The 13597-nt window shown below is 39.1% G+C and overlaps 1 protein-coding gene across 9 annotated transcripts in view; it reads left to right on the forward strand.

Annotated features, from left to right (window-relative positions):
• The first annotated feature begins 295 nt into the window (after positions 1-295).
• The window catches only part of SNX14 (sorting nexin 14), a 45284-nt gene continuing 31982 nt past the window's right edge, over positions 296-13597 (forward strand). For 2 of the 9 annotated variants that reach the window (XM_050972013.1, XM_050972021.1), the window contains exons 1-6: positions 296-470; positions 553-673; positions 1485-1561; positions 1674-1752; positions 8289-8332; positions 12946-13033. In XM_050972013.1, coding sequence (XP_050827970.1) covers positions 331-470; positions 553-673; positions 1485-1561; positions 1674-1752; positions 8289-8332; positions 12946-13033 — 549 coding nt within the window. In that variant the 5' untranslated portion in view covers positions 296-330. The remainder of the gene's footprint in view (positions 471-552; positions 674-1484; positions 1562-1673; positions 1753-8288; positions 8333-12945; positions 13034-13597) is intronic. The other 7 variants (XM_050972015.1, XM_050972017.1, XM_050972014.1 and 4 more) reach the window with 6 other exon arrangements.

Consider the following 13597-nt stretch of genomic DNA (forward strand, 5'->3'; position numbering starts at 1 on the left):
ATTTAATCAGACGTAGCACTTGCTGGCCGCTTGGCGCCGGGACCCCCTTGTTGTCCAGAACCCAAGTATTTATAACTAGGTAAGCTCGCTGTCATCAGAGCCCTTCTATTTACAGTGCTTAGCACGCTACGTGACACAGCGCAGCTGCAAATGCCATGGCGGGGCTGCAGGGACGCAGCTCCTCCCCCGCCGCTGTCCCCGCCCGGCCCCGCTCCGCCCCGGCAGCCGCGGCCCCTGAGGCGGGCCCGTCGCGGCCTCCGCCGCCATCAGCGGGCGCCGGCAGCGGAAGCGGCCCCGCCTCCGGCCCGGCCGGCGCGGGCAGCGGCCGCCATGGGGGGGGTGCGGGCGGCCGGGCGGCGGCTGCTGCGGCGGCTGCGGGGCGCCGAGGGCCTGCGGGAGACCTGCCGGCAGTACCCGCTCTCCTGCTGCCTCCTCCTGGGGCTGGGCACCGCCACCCTCCTCCTCAACCGGTAACCGGGCGGGCGGGGAGCCGGGCGCGGGCGGCGCTGCGCCTTCTCACGCAGCGGCTTTTCCTTCCTGTGTGTCTGTAAGGTATCTTCATGTTTTGATGGTCTTCTGGTCGTTCGTGGCTGGGGTCGTCACCTTCTACTGTTCCTTGGGACCGGACTCCCTCCTGCCCAATATTCTGTTCACAATAAAATATAAACCCAAGGTAAATATGTCTGTGAAGAGTCTTGTGCTTTTTTTAAAATATGATAAGAACCTGTATGGAGTAGCAATTCTTGCCTAAGCCTGGCTGCTTTCAGAAATATTGTGCGTCAGTACAGCTCATACACTCCTGGTGACAGGTGTTTTGTGGCATATAGATGATGGTTAAGACTTTGAATTCTTTGCGTGTTTCTGCCTAGTCCCGTCAAATCCACGCACGGCTGCAAAGCCGGTTGTTGGAGTGTCCAAGGATGTTGTTTCCTGTTTCTCTCATTGTACATTTTGAGCATTTGAGTAGCAGGCAGTGGAGAAACTATGTTGTTGTTTGCTCCTTTAAGGGGGCTGGTTCTTTTCTAAAGATGCCCTCCTTTTCATAGGCCAGTGTACACTGCGATCAAAATTCTCTAGGCAGTACTGCACTTCAAAAAGAAAAATATTCCCTAAGCAAATTGCTCTTTTCTAACTAATTCAGTGTAGAATTTCATAGGGCTAAAAGGTACAGTTGCAGTAGTTCAATGCTATGAGTAAGGCAGAGAAACCATCTGGTCTGTTACTAGACTGATTAATGTACAGGAAGGTGAGTGGAGATGTGAAAGGATATCTCTGTCCTCTCACTCTGTTTCAGTGGAAGCGATTTTTCTTTTGTGGTTCAATTGTTTTTGATGCCATGCTTTGTTATCTTGTCCTGCTGGAGGAATAAGTTTGTCCTTATTCAGTTCTCTGGAATAGCATGCTCTGAAAGGAAATTCACAAATGTGTCGCTATATTAATAGAGTCATCATTTTGGAGAATGTAAGCTTGTCTAAATCTCTTAGCAGTTGGAATTGCCGGAGCTGTTTCCCCACGGTCACAGCTGTGCTGTATGTGGCAAGGTCAAATGCAAGAGGCACAGGTAAATTACATATGTGGCACTCCTAAGCTTGGTACTGCTGCCATTTGACACATCACAGTAGGAAACTGTCAATTGCACATTGTTACATAAACTTCTCCATGCTCTCCTACAGACCTACTTTGCTTCTGGAAAACTATCAGCCATGGCTGGATCTGAAAGTGCCTTCCAAGGTTGATGCATCACTTTCAGAGGTATTGGTGCATTGTTTCTTTAGTACGTTAAAATTCTGTGGGGTTTTATTACGTGTCTTTGAAACCTTTTGTTTCTGGTTCACTAGATGGTTCATGTGTACCTTGCAGGTATTTTAACTTCTTCAAGTAAAAGTCAAATCAAAGGAGTGTTTGCTTTAGCAGGGAGCCAAGATGGCCTGCTTTTAAACTTGGACTGCTTGTGTAGCAGTGCACCTAGAACACAAAAAAAATGTCTGCATAAATTGGGAAGAATAATGAAAAGATCAGTTAAAATGGAGCACATCTGAGTTGTAAAAATTAAGGATTTCAGCCTGCTTAGTTTCTTGGAGTTGAGGGTAAAAGATGATTTGATCCAATTACAAAAGTTCTGTAATGAAGATGAGAATTTGATGAGAGGGAGCCTAGAAAGATGTAAAAAGACTATTACAAGAGTGTGGGACAATGGATTCAAACTGATAGAATACGTTTAGATGTTAAGAAGAAATTCTTTACTCTGAGCATGGTGAGGTGCTGAATAGGTTACCTAGAGAACTTTTGGTTGCCCTGTACCTGGAAGTGTTTGAGGCCAGGTGGGATGGAGCAACCTGGCCAAGTGGAAGGTGTCCCTGCCCATGGCAGGGTGTGGGAACTAGATGATTTTTAAGGTCCCTTCCAACCCAAACCATTCCATGCATCTATTTAAAATCATCAGACAAAACTGTAACAAAATCTGCCTTAAAAAAGAAATTGCTGAATTTACTCAAAGAAGATCAGCATAAGTATTTTTGGTAATAAGGCTGTAAATCAGAAGTTTTGGTTCTGTTCTCTTAAAAAAAGAGCTGTTTGAATAGTTGTTTTTTGTTGGGCTTGGTTTTTTTGTTTATTTCCTTGATTAGTAATTGATGAAATGTATTGAGAGCTAAACAGATAAACTTTGTGTTTTTTGAAGCTAGGAAAATACACAAGCACATATGTAGATTAATATCCATTTATTTAGAATTCCAAATTTGGGGTTCTATGGTAAGAGGATGAACCATGGCATGGCAGAAGTGAGTCAGTTTTTGTGTGTCAGTTCTTGCAATGAACAGCATGGCGTATGAAGTCAGAGCCATGTGTGTCTGTGGTGTAAGCTAACACTTTAATTCAGCTCTGTGAGATATTGTCCCAAGCATGGCCCACTGAAGGAGTGGGAGGAGAATGAAAACATTAGGGAAGGCATGGACAGTTGAGAAAAGTTTTTTAAAAAGAACAGGTAACAACTTGTTGACTTCCTCTCGTTGAATTAAGTAACTTCTCCTGTGATTTCAGAAATAAACATTTATTCTTTTTAAGTTACTTTATCTATTTTTTAAACTAAGTTTGAGTGCATTAAAATGACAATATTGCTGAATAGAATTTCAATAGACTCTTGCTTTAATAATAAAATGTGAAATAAATGCTTCTATGTGTTTAATATTTTTAGAATTTAGGGTACCAAATAGCTGTGGCAGTCTAACCAAGGATGTTTTAAATGCTGAAGAACTGGAAATTTTCTTGTTTGGTTTAAATGAGAATTTGATGCTGAAAAGGTTGTTTGTAGTATCTCTTTGCAAGTGATATGAGTAGGTACCACAGTTATCTCCTTGGCATTTTCTGTGCGATTGCTGTAGTTCTGCTTTTACCAAAATTGTGGCTTTTTCGTTGCTGTTACTTTTCACTTCAGTGATGTGTCCCAGGCCCTGCTTTCTTTGGCACTGGAGGTGTGGGTCATGTGTATCCATGCCCATGCTTCTCATTCCTTTACCTCCTTTGTGTGCTTAACTGGAGGGAAGAACCAGGCCTGGGTTCTGGACCTTCCCAGGGCAGCGAGCCAGGGTCACCCTCCTCAATGGACCCAAACAAGTAGTCTGAGCCACCTTTTTCACCAGTGTTGGACAGATACTGTTTGGGATGAGAAATTTCATTGCATGGTTCCTCATTGCAGCTCTTCTCTACTGGTGAAAAGGGTAGCAAGGCTCTGCCCACACCATATTCCTCTTGGCCACCTGCTCGGAGGATGCATGTCATGCTGGCCTGGAATTGGATAGCCTGCTTCAGGTTGGAAGGAGAGACTGCTCTTATTTTCTTTTGTGGGTTAGTCATACATTAGAGAGAAGCTGATACAGTATGAATTGAATTAAGGTTAATTAGATTCTAAAGGAGTGCTGTCTGTTTCTAAAAAGCGGTTTCTTCAAATACTTGGAATAATTTTTTGGAAATTTTTGGAAATTTTTTTTATTATGTTTTAATTTTTCTAGTTCTTTTATTGGAGCTTGAAGAATTTTCGCAATATTCTCATTTCCAAATCTTTCTAATTTGAACCAGGTGCATAGCCTTCAAGCTCGTGTTTTTCAAGTACTTTTCAGAATAATTTAATACACACTCAAATCAGAAGAAATTCAAGTTTTCCTCACAAGTATGGATTTTTCTGTCTTGGATTGTGATGATAGTTTGTCTCACTTTGAAAATTCTTAATCTTTTGCAGCCTTGTTTTAGTCTATTCAGCTGCAGTGTGTGATTTAGAAGAATAACAAAACCTGTGCCTGGACATTCCTCCCCGTGTTTATGTTTGTTGCTCTAGTTGAACACTAAACTGTCTCAACCATGCATTCATCAATATTTTATAATTTGGGCTGCATCCTGCACAAAAATAAAGCAGTGACCTAAGTATAATTTTATTTCCAGTTTCTAATCCATTTTGCATTTCTTCGATGTTTTTTTTCTTTTTGATTTAGGACATGATATCAGTTGGTCAGTTTTGCATTGTGTATAATCCAGGTGTTACAGATGGTATAAAGGAGAATTTAATCCTGTGTTCTGGTAATGAATTAATCTTTCTCTCTACAATCTCATTTTTGCTATGTGAGGGATGGTTGCAAGTCAAATCTGTGGAAAGCTGTTTTGCTACTCTTTATCGGCATGCTGAAAGAAATGTCTCTCTGGATCAAGGTGCTGCTATCTTTTGATCTCATTTAATTCTTCTCAGGTTTTTGACTCAATTATGGGACTAGAAGATGTTTGTTGGTTTTTTTTTTGGTTTTTTTTTTTTTAATGGTTTTCGGAAAGCAAGAAGTAGAGAAATGCCTGACAAGAAATACTCTTGCTGTAGCACAATGGACCGTATGCTTTCTTATTGGAATGGCTTCTATCCCCAGAAAGTGGCCTCAGCTGTCAGGTTGTGCTCTCTTTTAGGGCTTTATAATTGTTATTGTGGTTTATGTATCAAATCCTTGCTCCTTTCTGTTCTGATTGGGCCTGGTAGTTCTGACCTGCTACTGATTCAGTCATCATTTGTCTGCACAGTTCCTCCTCCTGACAATTGGGGTCAGTTGTGTGGCAGTCCCCAAAAAGCTTGTCTCAGCAGCAAAGACTGACTAGCTTGCAGTGTTGCAGTGCATGCTAGAAAATAATTTCTCTCTCTTTTTTTTTTTTTTTTTTAATTCAGCTGCTTCTTTTATTGCTACCTGCTGCATTTGGTTTTACAGTTGTAATCTTTTTCCAATTCAAAGCTGCCCACGCATAGTAAAACCAGTCATTTTACAAAATGCTTGAAAAATAGGTAGGCTTTAAATGAAATGACTCATCATTTGTATTTAAAACTGGAGGATAATACTTTACAGACAAGGAAATGGCTTATCATTAGCTGTCATTTTTTTGAGGTGTCCCATCTACTTCATTGGCGTGTGTGAAGTGTGAGCAATTGAGCCTGCATAATATTTTTGTTGTTGATAGAATGGAAGTGGGTACACATGTCCTGCTTCCCCAGTGCTTCATGAAAGTGCAGTGGATGATGTAGCCAATTTTTTTCTGACCAGCAGAATCACACTGACACAGTCTAGAATGGTGATAGAGTTGAAGGAAAAGCAGTATGGACTGCATGCCTTGAAATCCAGAGTCAGTCAATGGCTTATTACTTCTTGAGTGCTTCTCTTTTTTCACACAGTAGCTCTGCTTTAACTTCTGTTCAGCACCTTGGTAGAATGGAGCATCATACTTAACTGCCTCTGCCATGCCATCTGTTTAATTAATTTGCAAGTAGGGGCTGCTTTCTCTGCCCACACATTTTATTAGGACCATATAGGTAACCTGAGTCCTTGTAGAACGTGTCTCTCCTTCTGATATCTTGACCAGCAATAGGTGGACTCCAGTGAAAAGTGCACTTTGAGTTAGTTGTCTGTCTTTGTGCATGCTGTCTCTGTGTCTTTGCCTGGTGGGATTGTCTGCAGTGTTCTGTGGAAGCAGTACCATAAAGCCTGCACTTACAATGTGGCTGTGGAAGAGAAACACTGGCAAGTCTGTAGAATGGTTCAGCTGGGGCTCAGTTACTACAACATGGGATGAATCTGAAGGAGACTTTGTCTTCCACTTTTGAGTGGGAAGGGTCATCAGGTTTTGTACCTTTTTTTACTTTCCTTGCTTATTTAATAACCATGGGAAGATGAATCTCAGAACTATGTTTTGCTCAGGCAGCAGTAAGGATCAGATCTCTCTCTGTTGGAAACAATTCTAGTGCCTTCAGACACCTCTATAAGGCTATAGAGGAAGAGAGGGCCAATAAGTTATGTTAGCATCTGATGAACTGAATTTGTAGTGGCACATTCATGGAAATGTTGATAGACAGACTCTCAGTTCAAAAATAGTAGTCATAAATGAAGAAAGCTGTTTCAATAGGAGTTAATTGTATCCCTTTGAATACACTGTTCTGTGCTTGAGAGCTCTGCAAGTGTGCTTTCCACTCCAAACAGAAGATGCTCTGCTGCTGTTGCTCCTGATGGGGAGGCACAGAGGAAAAGTGGAGGAAGAAGGAAAAGGACTCCTTTAATAGACAGATGGATTTTTTTGCAAGCTTTCTGTAAGGCATTTCTTCTGAAGAGTGCATTTTGAGCCTTGAAAGAGGTTTATTTTGTTAGAAACTGCATGAAGAAAAATAGTGTCACAATACCTGTGAGACTGAGATTTCTGTAGAGTAAATTGGTGGCTCATGTAGTGGCAGTGCTATGGAAGGCATCAGGGAAATTGGTTTAAGTAGTCTAATATACTGCTTTTAAGGCCAATGGCCTGTGACTGCTGACTGGAGCTGGATGAGGTCTCCTTTCTGTTGTCTGAAGATTAACTTCCATTGAAGGTTCTCTAGGATTTCTTAATCTCTTCTAGACTGGGAATTGAAGCATCTGTTGTCATTTTCCTCACCCTTCCACCCTGCTTATAAATGGAAATACGAGATGGGGGGTGGGGATGACCCAAGACAACATGATAAAACATTTAGCTTACCCATCCATCATTAACACATGATGGTATTACAGTTTCGAGATCTATTACTGCTGTAGCACATAAGGGTGGGAGAAAAGACACTGATGACTTTGTGTGGTCCATAACACAGACATCTAATGTTATCCTGAGCTGCAGCACATCTCTTCAGAGAGAGGGGAGGAAAATCACTAAAGTGGAACATCTGGGAAAGAGAAAGTATTTTATCCAATCTGAGTGGATGATATATTCTCACTAGTGAAGACAGAAAAAGAGTATTCATGAGCTGCTCAGGTCTGAAGGGTTGAGAAGAATTGAAAAGGCCATGTGTGTTTTTTATTGCTTTTATAATCACGAGAGGAGCAGAGGCATGTAGTGCCCTAAATATAGTATAAATTAGGTAAGTCTTGAATTCTTGCAGTGCCTACTGTGTGAATGAGTGCAGCAGCAGATCTTGTAAGAAGAGTAGCACTTGTTCTCATGAATGACACTTGTATATCAGCTGTTACATTCAGCTTTGCTTTCTAACAGACTTCACATTTTTCTTTGTACACAGTGGCTTTGAAAAACTTTTCCTTCAGAAACATGGCTGAGCAGCCTTACATAGCAACATGTATTCTCTCTTACTCCCCTCATCAGCATTGATGCTATTGGGGATAAACTGATCTCTAAAACCCTGATTCAAATTGAGGGATAGGTTGCAGTGGGAGAAGGTAGTGTGGGTGATATCTTGGGGCTATACTGAAGGAAGAGGAAACTTCATCCTTCTGTCTCCTTCCTTGTTACAGCTGAGTTTCATATGAATTGCTATTTATAACTTTTCTTTTGCTTTCTTTGAGAGTGGTGAGAATGCAGGAATGACTGTCCCACCTGAAGGTGGAGGTTTGGGTGAAAAAGGATGGAGGTGTGTGTAAGTGTAGTACGTAACTGTGCCTGTGGGACACTCCATGCTATGTCAGAAAAGAACAGGGACTGATCTGAAAATTTAGGGATGGGCTGTTTAAGGCAAGATTACATTTTTTGTAGCATTTGCCTGACAGTGGCCATGTCACTGTGCTTTATGTTACTGATAGGACTTGTGGCAAATGTTTCTTGTTGATACCTGATGAAACCAGCACTTTGATGTTACTTGCCCAAAGTACTGATTATGATGCAAAATGGTTGATCTAGCTACAGGATCACAACTTACACATTTTTATGTTTTATCATGTATAAATTATGTCCTATGAGTTTTGGAAGGGATTTGTAGTAATCTGTTTGTTTTGTAACATGGTTGTCTTTGTTCTGCACAGGTGCTTGAGCTGGTGCTGGAAAACTTTATTTATCCATGGTACAGGTATGAGCTTTACCTAAAAGTTACTATTTTTAATACCACAAATATTTGTCAACCTGTTTAAGAAGTTGACACCTGAAAATAAACATTTCTGTTTCCTTAGTGAAAGATAAAGCATACTTTTGAGTGCTAGAAATCACTATTTTATTGTCTCTTAGCAGAGTAGAACAGATCTTTTAATTGTTTAGTTATAATAGAGGTTTTGAAATTCAGATTTCATTCTAAAACCACTTTGTCTATTTTTTATGTTCATTTTGTGATAACTCTTACTTGGAACTAAATACAGATTGATGAAAATTCAACCTGTCACTACCTCTGAAGTTTACTTCCAGATTAGAAGCAAACTGATCTATCACATTGCTTTAAAAAAATCCAAAACATACAAAACTTTGCAGGGTTTTAAAGAAAAGGTATTTCAAATACCTATGGCCAGCTTCTTGGAGATCATCTCATAAATTTCCAACTTTTAAGAGCATCAGTGATTGTTGTGCTGAATAGAATAGTACTGTGTAAATAACTATTAAATAGTGAATAAAGAAAAGACTGGCTGATTATTTTTTCTGTGGGTTTTTTTTTTTTTTATTTTGGGTTTTCTTCCTTGTACTTTTATATATTAGTTAGTCCTTTGCAATGCTTTGTAAGAAGATGATAAAATATTTCTAACTGATAATGCGGGCATTAATGTGTTAAAACAACATCTTGCCTTATTTCTGGATTTGACTTTTTCATTGAATGGAAAGTTCAATTTGTCCTAAAAAAAGTATGCTTTCTTTTATTTTTACTCTGTGTCATTTGGATTTTTTTCTGTCTCTGGGACCCAACATTTACTGTTCAGACTTCTTTGCCCCTTGGGTTTTGATTGTGGCCAATTCCTGCACGTCTCACCTCTAACTTTGTGTGTTGAATATGCTGAAGTGTAAAACTTCACTGCTGATGCAAACGGCAGAGGGAGCTTTAGCACCATGTGTTGTGAATGCAAGTTGGAAACCTCGAGGTTTTAAACTTTAAAATACAGAAAAGTAGAGCATGTTCTATTGAGTTGTTGATAAAGTAACAAATGTAAGGCAACCATCTCCTATATTGCATGATTGGAAAACAGTTTTTTCTTGGCTGGTGGAAAGTGTCTTTAATGTCTTTGTTATGGGCTGACAAGAAAACCTGGCTTCCACCAATTACTTACCTCTCTGACACCCAAGGCAGTGGAAGTCTGGAATACATCATCTGGTGGGGATAATAATTCACTATATATAATGTACAGTTAGAAATGCAGTGTAAAATACACTTTGTATGAAGGCAACCAGCCTCCATTCTGCTCCATCTTGCTCTCTGCTGAGCAGTGTAGGTGTTCCTGCCCTCTCTTAAGTTCTGCATGGCTGCACCTCTGGATTTTGAGCTAGTTCCGTGAATTGACACCATGCTGATGAAATCTAACAACCTGAAGGCTGTTAGATTTCAGGTTCAAGTGAACCTGAAATACTGGGAGTTCAGTTATCTGCAGTGAGTGCTGTGATGTCCAAGCAATTCTATAGGAAACAGCTTGCTCCTGAAAGGCTTACTGGTTTAAGTTTAAGAGTAGCAATGTCAGATTTGACCCTATTTAGTCTAGAATTCAGGTATACCAAGCAGGGGTTGTGCAGGCAGACCTGAAATGTGTCTGTGTGCCATAGTTTGAGAGCTGGCTTGTAGAGCATGTCAGCTCTGATTTTTCCTACTCTTGCTGTACTTGCACTGTTGGCAAAGCTCCCATGAGAGAGAGGATTCGTGCATCCAGGACATGTTTGTTTTCTGAGCAAATAAACCTAACTCAGGTTAATTCTTCCCAGAGCCTTTGCTCCATGCTCTCCTTATTTAGCAGCATGGCTGGGTGAGCACTAGCAGGCAATTCATACTTGACAGATAGGCTGCTAAAACACTTGGCTATGTTCCTTTGCACAGAAAAGTCTGGGCATAATTCTTTGGGCTAGCTGCTCTGCCTTTCATGTCAATGGATTTTGCACAGAAGCTACCTCTTTTTTTTAATTAATATTTATTTTTTTTTTAAAAATTGGTTTTTGTTTTATGTGCTGTGCCATCTGATGCTGTCTTGGACATAAGTGTTACCAGGAGGTATCTCAGTCAGAAGCCAGGGAAGTGTAATGTTTACAGGGTGTGTTGCAAGACAAAATCATGGATTTTTTGCTTAGGAATAAAAGTGCTATAAGCATATAAAAGCTGGTTTATGTTTGTTTCATTAATAAACTGTGTAAGAATTTCTAATTTTTTATTAGCAGGTTAAAATTTAAGCAGGTCCTAAATTTGGACTACTTTAGGGGAATGAGGGTTAGTGCTTAAAATCCAGTGAACTCTACTGAAATAGATCATTATACCTATGTGCATTTTTGGTTTTTATTTTTCAAAGTATTTATGCTGATTATATTAAGATCTTTTTTTCCAGATGTATGAGAGGAATAGAACATAGTTGTAAGTAATCCCACGTTTGCAGAGCTATAAAGCACAGGTCTAAGTCTATTGCTTATGCTGTACAGCAAAACTATATAATATCTTGCTTATACCGACCTTACTTTAAATAGAGTTTAATGTTTGAATGGGTCACTCTTGCTTACTAAATATTTTTGGTCATTGATGGTGCTGCAACTCCAGTTCTGTCAGATTAGAACAGAATTCAGTAATTACCACATTTTTTTGTGAAACATTTCTATGAAAATATTTTTCTTTGATGGTGACTAACCAGTATTTTCACATGTGGAGCTGTTTCTATTTCAAATGAAAGCTGTTTTTAAATGCAAGTAATACAAGAAAGAATCAGAATTTTTGTTGAGTTACAAACCATAGCTTTACATTTTTATTAGCTTGTGACTTATTTTCTACATCTTTTTGAAAGGATTTAGCCAAGTTTTGTAAGAGTAATTGACACACAAAGGAAAAATATCTCTTTGTTATTTGTATATGATTTTCATTTATCAGTGGATCCTGTAGGGCTTTGCGTGCTATAGCAGTTGGGTGTATCTCTCTTGAGACATTAGACTCTGTAACTGTTTACAATTAATATTCCTAAAGTTCTGGGAAAACACGGCCAGCTTTTAAAGTGTTTCCAAGAGGGTTATTTGGACTTTCCTGAGTCACTGGAGATTTGACATTTTACAGGTTCATGATGTTTTTTTGCCAGTCTTCAGTCTGCTGGTGATTAAAAGAATGTCTTTGCAAATCTGTTGTGAGAATATGTGGCATAAAGTCGTGTCCAAGTGAGCTAGCCAAGATACTGGTTATCCAGCTGTCAATAAAATAACAGCTTCTTGGTCCAAATTACTTCATGTATCTTCTTGTCTGTCAAATGCTAGTAATACTGTAATACAGTCTGTTTGCTAACCCCTTGGCAATGCTAATCCCTTTGACAATGTGGGTATTTTCTAACCATATTGCTTATAAAATGTCAGCTGCTGATCCTAAACCAAAGTTTCCCCTACAGTGTTCTTATCTGCGTGTCATTAGCTGTTGGAGGACAATTGTGTTTCTTGTGCCAGGCTGCTTTCTTTGAGGTGTTTTCTTCTCTCATGCAATCACTTACATACTTTGACTCTCAGGTCACTAGTATCTCTAGTATATGTACCTGATTGTTTATCATCAACATGTCTTGGAATGTACCATAACCCAGGCTAAAAGTGCTTTAAAAGTTGGATACTGAATAATATAAAATGTTTTATGCATAATTTTGTAAATTATTTTTAAATGTCCTGTTCTTGCTTGTAGTGTTCTTTTATAACATAAGTAATATTTCTACTTACTACACTAATTTATGACCAAAAAGTGTGATGGCTCTTGCACATGATCATTAATTAAATCTGGATGCAACTTCCTTGTTTTGCCATTATTCAGCTGTTATACTTCAGTTTTACCAATATATTATTCATGCTCATATTCATGAGCAAGTTCATATTAATAACTGATAAATTTTTGGTTTTCACTTGCATTTTGTGGAATGCTGGCATCGTGATCTTTTTCCACTCAGTTTAGATGCGGTTTCTTCACCTAAGACTTAATGTATTTTCTGTTTTCATTCAGTTTTCAAAAAAAGTCATGGAGTTAGGTATTTTTCTTTCTGAATCACATTTAATTATTTTTACTGTGAGTTTTCACTGAACATATTTTATTGCAGTGGATGGAAACTGGCAAGCCAGGTTAAAAGTTTGGATGATATTTTGATGTAGCAATTTGGAAATCTATTTAAATTCTTCTTTGCTTCCAAGCAGATGCCACTTTAAATAATTTCAATTTCCTTTACACCATGGAGTTAGGATGTGTTTCCATTTGTAGAAACTAGCTTAGATTTTACTCAGTCAAAATCATGCAGATAGTATATGAGAACAGGAATTGGTATACATTGCAATTTCCTGATGTTTTTCTGTTGTGTGACAGACATTGTGGGAATGCTGTGTATTTTCCTCAGACAGAAAGCTGCTGACTTTCTGGTAGCTTTCATTTCAGTTCATTCCAGCTGAAGTATCACTGTTGAACGTTCTTATTCTTATGCTTTTAATAGTGCCAAATGTATTGTGGTTGGATTAATAGAAATTTATTTTATTCTGTTTTCTCATATGCCATGCTTTGAAACACTGCAGAAATATTACTGATGATGAATCCTCAGTGGATGAACTGAGAGGGACACTACGGTTTTTTGCATCTGTCTTAGTTCGGAGAATTCACAAGGTAAGGTGACTTAAAGGTATTAGTCATGGTTTTCCATCAGAATTAATTGATAGCCATCTCTTGTGAGTTCTTAATTTATTTTTTAATTGTGATTCCAAAGTTAGCCTTACAGTGTAGGTTGTTTCTAACCATCTGAGTTATTTCTTTGTGGTATCTACCCCATCTTTCTGGAGCTTATCTCTTTCCTAGTTGTAAACCATCTCTGAAGACTTTTCGTTGGTAGTGTTCAGCATTGTGTTGGATATGGCTTTGGGCAACCTGTTCTAGTGAAAGATATCCCTGCTGTGGCAAGGGATTGGAATAAGTGATCTGTAAAGTCCCTTGTGACTCAAACCTTTCCCCAGTTCTTGCAAATGGATATATTTATTACATCAGTGCCAGGCACTATTAAAACCTTGTGATCTTTTAGCTGTCGTTTGGTGACTTAATCCAAATGGAAACCATTTTGAGAATTACTGAAAAAACCTACTAGGAAATGGTGAGCTGTGTTATAGCTTCTGCTTGCTTGTCTTCTTAAAATGCAAACAAGGCCCTTATATTGTCTATAAAGAATAGACTGCCATT

This window comes from Serinus canaria, chromosome 3 (genome assembly GCF_022539315.1).
Source record: "Serinus canaria isolate serCan28SL12 chromosome 3, serCan2020, whole genome shotgun sequence".
Lineage (NCBI taxonomy): Eukaryota > Metazoa > Chordata > Aves > Passeriformes > Fringillidae > Serinus > Serinus canaria.